We start from the raw sequence: 11,298 nt of genomic DNA on the forward strand, positions 1-11,298 counted from the left end.
ATGTAGGAAACAGCAGAGAATTGCTCATAATTATTTGCATGGATGTACCAAAGCATTTAGAACTTGCTCAAAGAAATGAAAAAGTGTTTTTTTTTTATGTTCACAAGTGACACTATGACATGAAGCTTGAACAAGTAGTTTTGAGAATTTCAATTCTGATCTGAGAAAGGCCAGTGAGAAAAACTGCAATGGCTTTGTTTATTATAGTTTCCCATTACGAAAATTAATTGTCCTCACAAGTCCATACATTGCTTCTACACATGATGCCATAACAAAATAAAATGTTTTCTTTAGTTTCACAATCAGTTGTTAAAAAGTTAATATTTATTTTTAAAACTGAACCCTAATTTACGGAATGTGCCAGACAATTATGCTGTATCTTGTTCCACCTGAATGCCACACAAGGCACCACCCCTCACTACCGCTCCATCCCATTGGCCAGCCTCCCTGTCAATCAACTCAGGCTGCCATGGTAACAGAAAGCCCAGCAGCAGCTCGGCGTGTCTGAAGCAACTAACAGAGAGCGGAGCAGAGTGCGGGGCGAGCAGCTTATCAACATGAGCAGCTCCCTGACCCTGCCTGACTGTAAAGGAAACCGTGCCGGTACTGTGAAGTCTTAGGCTGCCGAACAGTTCTAGTTTTCTGTCGCACGAATGTTTTTTTTTTGTTTGTTTTAGTGTCTTTGCACAGAGTTTAGTTGCCTGCGTCGTTTGATATAAGTGTACAGACGGATCGTGAAAGTTTGCCCCGGATTTTAGCTACCCTCCCTCTAATTAAAGGACGCCATGATCCCCGAATGCCCACGCGACGGGGACTCGAGGAGCCGAACCCGCCTCCAGTACAGTCCGGCGACCGAACCGAACCAGGACCGCGACAGCAGTGGCTTGCTTTCCGAAATCAAAACCACCATCAGTAACGAGCCTTTCACCGACCACTACACCATTATTCCCGGCAAAGAACTCGGACGGTAAGACTAAACTGAACTTTCCCAAATTGTTTATGTTTTGCCGTAGAACTCCCGTTTAGGGTACATCAATCAATCAAACTTTATTTGTATAGCACTATTCATACAAAGAAAGCAACACAAAGTGCTTTACAACCACTAAAAACAAAAACAAGAAAACCCGTCCTTCCCACTCCATATACACATATATACACACACAACTACACACACACACACACACACACACACAACCATACACTCTCACTGTCACATTCATATCGTTAGCCAATTGGCATAATAGCCTAAGTCATATTTGAATGTTTTCTGAAGACAAGAAAAAATACGTTTCTCAGGGAGCACATAAGTATTTTTTTTTATTGATAATGTAACAGTAAGTTCAACCAGATTTGTTAACAAGTTTGCAAAGAAGAAAAGACAGAACTGCGATTGCATAACAAATAAAAGTGACTTTGGCAGAATATACCACGACTTAGGCATTTTTTTTTCATACAAACATACTTGTCTAACCTTAACCAAAGTCCTACTCACTGAATTTCATGACAGTAATTGGTAACTGAACAGGAAAGAGTCAGACCCAGTGGAACGGTTCTTTGGGGATGCTGCCTAGCTGAGGCAGGTCCTCCCAGTCAGACTCAAAATCCAACTAGTACCGGATTCGACTATCTGCCACTGGAGAGCCCAAAGGTCATGTACTGTGGGGTCATCAACTTTTCTACCTGGTTGAATGTTGGTGAAATAGGCTCTAGATAACTTCATGAAGTCATCATGGTATACCTGGGTGACCTTGTATGGGGGTGGATGCAAATGTGCAGTCTCAAAAACGACAATGTAATCACGTGGAGTGTGAATATCTTTGATGGTACGTCACTCAATAAGACTATGCATGGAGTCACACTCCATTTGTGTCTGCCTTGCAACCAGAAACTTTTGTTCTATGGTGACACCATGCCTCATGGCCAGATCTAAGTACGCGTTTGTGATGGTACTACATCTATTTTGTCTCCCAGGAGGGCATGGACCAGAAATTGTTGAAGATATCCATTCTTTCTTCGTCATGCAGCAATTTACAACTTTGTTCGTTAGACCTTAAGCAGTGCTGTGATGTGCAGAGTGGGCCCATGGTCTTTGGCTGTCTCTCTTGTCGTGTTGTGTTCTTGTAACTTTGCCCCTAAGGCACTTTTCTGTCATTACCTGTCGCTTCCACATGACCTTCCACGTGACCTTGGCGCTTATGACGTTTAACAAAAGAAGCTTCAAGTGAAGCTCCTGTTTCTTTCTCACGATGTTGAGCCGTGTCTGCATCACTATCATTATCTGGGCAGCCATCTTTCTTAGGTCTATAGTCCTCATTCAGGACAGAGTCATTATATTGACTTTCTGACCATGAATCATGATCAGAATTAGCTCTGGAGGCTTAAACAACCATTTCTTCTTCAATCTGTTGCCTGGTGTCTAGGTCATTTCTTGACCCCTGGACTTCTTTCTTATCTATATCTATATCTATCTATCTCTCTCTCTCTATATATATATATCTATATCTATACTGTCATCTAAATCCTTTTCCAAGTCCTTCTCTAAACTGGTATGAAGTTTATTTCCTGACTCTGAAGCAGAAGAAAATAAAGTGCTGCTGAGAGTTTTAACACAATGAACCGTGTTAAATGATCAGGTTCACTGCAAAAACTCCAAATCCTATGAAGAATACTTCTTATTTTTAGTCAAAGCCTCATTTCTAGTAAAAACAAATCTCTTCACACTTGAAATAAAAAGCAAATATTCACTTGAAAATTTGCTTGAAACAAGTGAAATTATCTAAAACAAGTTACATTTTAGGCGACGTGTCTTATTTTAACGGTAAAGAGATTTATTCTACTAGAAATGAGACAAATATTCTATAGCATTAGCTAGCTCCTACACTACTTCATCATACCTTATCACAGAAATATGATTAAAAGTTTAAACACACAGTTCCTAATCCCTATGATTGACTGAAAGTACATTTACTATAACGAAAGTTGAAGAAATATATGAACTAACAGACCAGTTGAATCAAAGAAAAGAGCTAATGCTTCATTTGTGGTCAGCCGAGCCCTCTTTCTCATGGGGTCCGGCATCTGTGTATGTAGTGCAGGGGTGCGCAATATGACTATATTAGATCGTGAAGGATTAGAACGTGTAGACGATCTGCCAAAGTGAGGAGATCATATGGATCGTTTAGGTCACATTCTATAAATTGCAGTTCTATGCTGATGCATCGATGCACCAGACACATTGCGTTGTAAACCTGACCGACCAAACTTAGTGAATTACGGGCAGTGACACAATTTCTTACCGGCCTCCTTGTTTGTGTGTGTGTAGTGGTAGCTGCATGGAGAGCCATGGTTGAAAGCCAAATGGAGGAGTTGGTAGCTAAAAAGAACTCCACTTTCATTATTAGGGTCCGAGCACCCAAAGGGTGCGAAGACCCAATTGGAACTGCTCTTTTTTTTTTTTCTTCTTCTTCTTCTTATTTTTCACCATAAAGACACGCGTTTTTGAGGCCCTAAACGTGCTCGAAACTGCATAAAACTTGGCACACACATCAGACCCGGCGACAAATTTTATAATTTGGAAGAAAAATACACACCTCACTACAGAAATTGCTCCATAGCACCATCTTGAAAATTTCAACGGAGTCCTGTCAGAAGCACGTTTGCCCTAGAGCTACGCAATTTCATAGGCCTATAGAGCTGGTCGGCACGAAGAAAAAAGTCCGCTTGGACTTTGCTCTAAAATACAACACGGCTCAACTGCACCCCCTACAATATTTCAACAGAGTCCCATCAGGGCTATGTTTCACCTACAACTATGAAATTCGCCACACATATGTAACAACTCGTTACGTACAAAAAAGTCCATTAGCATGTTTCTGTAAATCCAACAAGAAATCCGCCATGTTGGAACAACGGCGAGCATGTCAGGCCATTTTCACTCAAAAATGGCCATTTTTGGCCATTTTGAAAATCTATCTCCTTCTAGGGGATACGTAGTACACACCTGAAATTTGGTGAACACAAACTACAGGACGTGGTGATTAAAAGTTAGCAAAACGCTTCGCAGATGAGGCCCGGTTTGGAAATGGTGGCCTGTCCAATTTCGATCAATGGCCATTTTGTCCATTTTCAGGGTGGTTCTGGCCGTTTCACCTACAGCTACAAGAGTCGGTGGGCATGTGTAGCAGGTCAGGACGCACAAAAAAGTCAATTGGTGCCAAGTCCTAAACCCAACAGGAAGTCTGCCATTTTGAAAAAAGTAGGTGACACTTTTGGCGATTGTGCCTGACTTTTGGGCATTTTTGGCCATTTTCAAAATCTATCTCCTCCTTCAGGGAAGGTCATACACACCTGAAAGTTGGCCACCACAAACTACAGGAGGTGGTGATTACATGTTAGTGAAACGGTCCGCACAAGTGTGACGGTGTGAAAATGGCGACCCCCTGAATTTGGCCCCAACGCCATATAACACCAGAATACGAGACTTGCTGTGTCTGTGCTCTGATCAGCCTCCAACTTCACACGCATGCTCCGAGTCTCAGCCAGAGCTTGTTTCCACCACGGCCAACAGGTACGCCGCCGCAACTCGCCACTAAACAGGAAGTGGCTCGTAACTAGGCCGCACGTGCCTGAAACTCGACAGGCCGAATCAGAGTCCTGCCCCGAGCATGTTTGCGCCACACCCCGATGTGCGCGATGGCCAACAAGCGTCAGGCGAGGACCGGTCCATCGCCGCTTGCGGCTTTAATATGGAATTGTTTTGGCTTTTCCCCAAATGACAAAGCACAAACAAAAGTAATTTGCAAAGTTTGCACAGAGACGGTTCGCACGTCGGATGGCAACACGATAAACTTGTTCAATCACTTGAAGGTAAAGCACACTAAACAGTATGCTGAGAGCCAAACAGGGATGGGACTGCCGGCAGCACCGCAGCCAGAGGCAGCAGCTGGACACAAACGTTATCACAGGCATTTGATAAAGGTACTCCGTATGAGAGGACAAGCAAGCGGTGGAAAGAGGTAACAGAAGCAGTTACCTTTTATCTTGCAAAAGACATGGTTCCATTCAAGACAGTAGAAAACGAGGGGTTCAAATGACTGCTCAAAGTAGTTGACCCACGGTACGAGCTGCCCAGCTGAAAATACTTCTTCAACACTGCTATTCCATGTCTCTATGCTGAATGCCGAGAAAAGATTGAACACAAAGTTCAGAACGTCCAGTTTTTCGTAATGAGTGATGTGTGCTCCAGCCACCACTTTCAAAAATACATGTAAGATCATGATAAAATCAAAATTGTGATTTTATAATTAAAAAATCGTGATATGATATTTTTTGCCATATCGCCCACCCCTAATGTAGTGTCAAAAACGCCTAAGTCAAAGAGACGATTTAAGCCTGGTTTATGCTTTTCAAGTGGAAAATTTCCGCGTCGTGCACCTCCGAAAATTTCTAACAATGCAGACGGAGTAGCGCAGAAAACATGGCGGACGAACAGGAGCTCCTAGTGGCAGAGGTACCAAAATGCAGGCATTTATATAATTCTTCACACACGGATCACCGTGATAGCCATGTGATTAACAATTCATGGCGTGAAATTATGGCCACACTCAGTACAGAAGAGGAAAGAAAACCTGGAAAAACCTATGGGACATACGTTAAGGCAAAAAAGAGTACCAAAGGGCGAAGTGGAGACAAGGGGAAGCCAAAATGTCCCTAGGATTTTGAGAGAGTTGAGCTAGTTCTCAACTTTTATCAAGCACGGCGAAACTGACTTGAATTTCCCTCCAAATGAGGTAAGTCTATTGATAATTATATCAGAACAGAAAACAAACTGCTAAAAACGGATGGAATTTAGCCTTGTGCAAAATCCGTTGTATTTTCTGCAACCTTGTGTAAACTACGAGCATGTGTCACCATGTTGTAAGCAATGTAAGCGATGTCAAACTTCTCTACTCCAATTTAGTACTGTGGGTATATGTGTGTTTGTGACACACTGCCCCCTGTAGTTTGGTAACAGATGCCGCGCGGAGTGCATGGAGTATAACAGCCACATATGAGGTTCTAGTTTCTGTGTACTTGGCACGGTAGCTGGGACTCTGGGACAGTGAGGAGGTCAGTATCCAGATCTGACTGATTCAAACAGAGATGTTTGGGATTTTTCATTAATGTTAAAATAGTTCTGCCCTTCAAATGAGATAAAAGCAAGCCAACATGACCAGGCTAAAGTGATAAGCTACTTTGCCTTGCAGTGGTACATTAGATAAACTGAAGCATAGAAAATACATGTATATCTAAAATCGCACCGCACCGCATGACCTGACATTGTGACTGAGATTAGCTTTCATAGAACAACATGAAAGGTTACATATTAATCTGCAGTACCACTCTGATCTACAGCATTGTGGTCGGCAGATCAGCTGACACAAGTTTCTGTGTTAAGTTCTTGTCAACCAAGGCATTGCTCAGGATTATGCATGTCGTCTATTGTTTGATGTAAACACATTCGCTACTGTTGAGATTGTAATGAGCTGTCCTTGCGTTTCCCTCCCTCTATAGTACTTACAGTTGACACGTAATGTAAATCAGGTTTTATTTAACAGTAATTTCCATTCCAAATTCCATTAAGTGCTTTCAGACTTATACTCCATATGCTTATAATTTTTTTTAATTTAATTTTCTCTAACTTAGTTTTCTCAAGTTTTTTGTTTGCTTCATTTCTTGTACTAGTATTCACTTTATAATGCAGAATAGTAGTGGGTAAAAAACCAGTGATAGGGTTTACTACTGAGCAATGCTTTCTCATGTCTGCAAGGGTATACGTGATGTAAATTTGGCCATTCACCTCAGACTGTGAGGGTCTGCGCTTACCCCTTTGTGGATGTCTACACAAATTCCAAAGTTCCAAAGTTTGTGACCACTCCATCTGTACGCTGTGCAAGTGTATCAACTGCACATTGTGCATGGGAAAGCAATGGTGCTCATGCTGGTTGTCTCCTAGCTAAGCGTAGTGGCGGCTTCTTCTTCTTCTTCTATTGATTTGGCGGTTGGCATCCAACGTGCATCCAAGGTGCATTACTGCCACCTACTGTACACACAAGAAAATGACAGACTCTGTAGGACGGGTCTTGTATGGTCGTGTTATATTGATATAATTTTGATTCAAAATTGAGAGAGGGAGAGTTTGTGATGTGATGTCTAGTGGTTGTGTGACAACAAGAAAAAGTGTTAGTTAGTTACTGCAGGCTGGAAACAATGTGTGTGGGTTTGCGATGTTGACACTGGACTAGTAGATCTCAGGAGGTTGGCAACTTGAGAAGTGGATCTTGGGTCAAAAAAGGTTGGGCACCCCTGATCTATTCTTTTCATTTCATAGTGTGTCTCTGGGCTGTGGTACTTTCAGCACTGTATGTTTATATTAGAGTTTTTATCCAATCATATTTCAGCCATCATGTGTTGCCAGGGTCAAAGAAATCTGCCCTGAGGCCTTCAGAATCAAAAGTACAGGCACCTGTAGCTTAAAATGCATTGCGATGAAACTGTTGCTTTAACCAATCAGATTTAGAGTTGGTAGACGTCAGCATTTCCAGGTCCTCTGATTGGATGGTCAGAGAGCTTAGCCAAAGCTAGCGGTTCCTATCTGTAGTGACCTGCACAAGCTAAAACTTTATATAAAAGTATTAAAAGCTGTTTTTAAATTTTTTTTTGTTAAGTGAGCGGCATTCTGTATGATATAGATGGTTTCTAAAGCCGTGGTGTCATAATGACGGTATTAACAGATGGTTTAATTCAGTTACGACACCACTGAAGGCCCAGGTGTAAAATGCACAGCCCGCCGCTGCTCTAATATATCAGTAGCTTAAGTGAATTGGGCCACAGTGCCAACTCAGTGTTGCTAATGTGAGTACACTAATTATTAGCATTAAGCTAATACGTGAATATCCGTATCTCAAAATTGATATCCGGATCAAATAGTTTGATATTCAGATGTTCGGGTCCAGCTTTAGTAATAACACACGAAGGAGTCGCTGTTCCATGGCCATAGAACTTGTATTTATTCCGTGACTGACAGTTCTGTAGTTGATCCTTCTGGACACAGGGGTGGAATTCCATTCATGACACCTTTCCAGATTGAAGGCTTTGCTGTAACCTGGGCTTTGTTTGTCCTTGCACTACTCTTTGCTGTTTTGTTTTGATTGTGAGTTTTTACCTGGACAAGATGCCCATTGCCGACTTGGACAAGAGCATCATCAGCGCTACAGACTAACTTTTGGTTGTACTTTTTTGCTGAACTTTTCATTTTGGTGCACCGACACATAATTTCAGGGTACCCCAAATTTCTTGTGCCTTTTGGAACCGAATAATATATTTTATGCATTGCCTTGCTTTGTCAGTTACCACATTGGTCATTTCTCAACACATTATGTAACACAAGTAAAAGATGCAGATAAAAGTTTTGCACATTTAATCCATTCTTTTTCACAAGAATGACACTTGTCAGGTTGAGAAATTACTTGTGGTGGTTGGTGGCATGGTGTGACTGATGTGCATGCAGACATTTGGGTAAGAGTGAAATAAGGCATTCTAATGTCAAATTTACCTAAATTTGAAACTGTGATTTTATGTACCTGGGTGGGCAGTACAGAGACGCACACAGATAGACTTGCTAAATGTCAGGCACACCAGTGTAACCGATAACAACATTTAGTCACACCTGACAGATTTCTGCTGAATGTTGAGATATTTTTTTGAATACAGTTTTTATATTCAAGAAAATCCTAATTAGCTAAAACAAATCTGCCTCTTTTTTATGGGAGTCACACACACTGTGGTTTGTCTTCTCTGTGAATTTATAGCGGTACAACGGGCTCTAAAACTGAAGTATCGTCACACAACAAGCATGCAGAATATTCCACCATTGGTGTAGCTTTCTAGCTGTGTGTCTCTATAAAGTGTGAAGTGTGATGCAGATTTTCAGAATCAGAATACTTTATTTATCCCAGAGGGGAAATTATTTTTCGTTACATGCACATTTCCCGTCCAAGAATAAAGATGGAAATATTAAAGATTAAAATAAAAAATTAAGAAAAAAAAGATACATAAAAGGTAATAGATAAATAATAGATAAATTAATATCAAAGTACAAAAAATAGCAACCTCTAAAAAAACATATTTACACATATATACAGTTAAGATGCAGATTGTATGAAGATTTGTGCAATAACAGTGTCCTATCATATTTAAAGTGTGGAATTTAGCAGTTTGATTGCAACAGGCAGGAATGATTTGCTGTGTCGCTCTGTGGTGCTGCGTGGCAGCAACAGTCTTTTTCTGTATGAGCTCCTGCAGTTGGTCAGAATGTTGTGATGAGGATGAGAGGGAAAGTCCAGAATAGTCCTGATTTTGGACAACATCTTCCTCTCAGACGCCACTGTCAGAGGATCCAGTTCCTCTCCCACAACTTAGCTGGCCTTCCGGCTGATTCTATCGAGTCTGTTGGTGTCTCTCACCCACATACTTCTGCCCCAACATATATCATGGTGCTGGCCACCACAGACTAGTAGAACATTCTCAGCATCGTCCAGCAGAAGGACCTTAGCTGCTTCAGAAAATAGAGATGGCTCTGGCCCTTCCAGACAGTTTCCGCGTTCCTGCCCCAGTCCAATTTGTGGTCCAAGTACACCCCCAGGTACTTGTACTCCTCCACCACCTCAACACTGACCGCATAGATGTTGGTGGGAGTCACTGTAGCCTTGGTCCGCCTGAGATCCATGACCAGTTCCTTGGTCTTTGTCACGTTAAGCTGAAGGTGGTTCCTCTTGCTCCAAGTGACAAAGTTGTCCACCACCGTCCTGTACTCTCTCACGTCACCACCAGTGATACATCCAACCACTGCAGAGTCAGATTCAGCCCACTGGGTTATTGACTATGAAACACATCCTCTGTTTGCTTGCAGTAATTTGTCAGACTAGCATGTTAATTTTGCGGGCTAAGAATTAAAACCTCATGACTTTATACAAGGTGTGATCATTCAAAACAGGTGTCTCCTCCACACTAGTCATTAATAAATTTAAAGGTGTGTTAAACTTCCTTCTGTTTTTGTTTTTTTGTTTTTTTTTTTGTTTTTGATGTGTTGAAATTATAAAAGTGACTACAAAATGACAATTTTGTTTGTGATTTGTTTGTGTGTGTCATCTTTACAAAGAGTGCTGTTTTAAAGAGGCATTTACTTGTTCACCTATGTTAAATAAATAAACAATTTCCACTGGTTGTATTTACTGTTCCACATAACTATACTCGTGAGAAGTAAGTCTAAGGCTGTGTCCGAAATCACTCCCTATGCCCTACTCCCTACTCCCTATATAGTGATCACTACATGGTGCACTATGTAGTGATCACTATATAGGGAGCTGTTCGGCAAAGTAACATTTCGGACACTACGCAAGTCTCGGCGCTATTAAATACGTCACTGCTGTCGCTCACTTAAGACGTATCAGATCGACGCCGGCTATTGTAGTAAGCCGACCGGCATTTCTGTGATAAATTCATATACCTGCGTATTTTCAAAAAGTAATAAATGAAAGCATACTTTTAAAAAAATCTTTGTGTTGAAAAACATCACTCTGCTTCCATTAAATATAAAATGGATTATTATTTTACATTTTAATATTTTCGCGGCATAACTCGTGACTCATCATTTCAACGAGCTACATAAGAGACATTCCTTTGATAAGACAACTTACCACTATACACATTTTTTTCGCTGAAAAATAGCCATCACAAATTTATGGAAATGCCACCAATCCTCAATTTTTCAGTTTTCCTTCTGACAATCATAGAAATTCTTCTAATAAGAAGAAGAAGAAACATAATCAATCGTCAGAGAAGACTGAGACGAATTGCTCTTGCTAAACTGGCAAGACGACGTCAATTTGTAAGTGAACAGACTAACATGATTGTAGTCTTTACATGTTTATTTACAATAGATACATACATTAATTATCTCTGAACTGTCAGTGTGGACCATAGACTGTACATATCCTGTGGTTCAGACTTAAGCCCCTCTTAGGAAAAAATTAGCACTGGTACCACTTTGCTTTCACAACTGGTACAGTAAACTGTACGGGCACACAGAACGGTGTCATGAACTGATGTAAAAAAATGAAAATTCTAAGTTTGAATATTTTTATTTCAGCATGCACGATCATCTCAGTACTGTGAACTCAACAGTCATGTTCCACTCATTGCCATGTTCCTGGATGGCCAGAGTGACCTGCGGCCTGACTTCCGCCTCTCCAGACCCAC

The 11,298-nt window shown here is 41.2% G+C and overlaps 1 protein-coding gene across 1 annotated transcript in view; it reads left to right on the top strand.

Moving 5' to 3' along the window:
* Positions 1 to 785: 785 nt before the first annotated feature.
* stk17a (serine/threonine kinase 17a) overlaps positions 786 to 11,298 on the top strand; it is a 74,146-nt gene continuing 63,633 nt past the window's right edge. The window contains exon 1 of the mRNA XM_008302821.1: positions 786 to 967. Within this exon, the coding sequence (XP_008301043.1) occupies positions 786 to 967 (182 nt within the window). The remainder of the gene's footprint in view (positions 968 to 11,298) is intronic.

Source organism: Stegastes partitus, unplaced genomic scaffold, assembly GCF_000690725.1.
Source record: "Stegastes partitus isolate 25-593 unplaced genomic scaffold, Stegastes_partitus-1.0.2 Scaffold1887, whole genome shotgun sequence".
Lineage (NCBI taxonomy): Eukaryota > Metazoa > Chordata > Actinopteri > Pomacentridae > Stegastes > Stegastes partitus.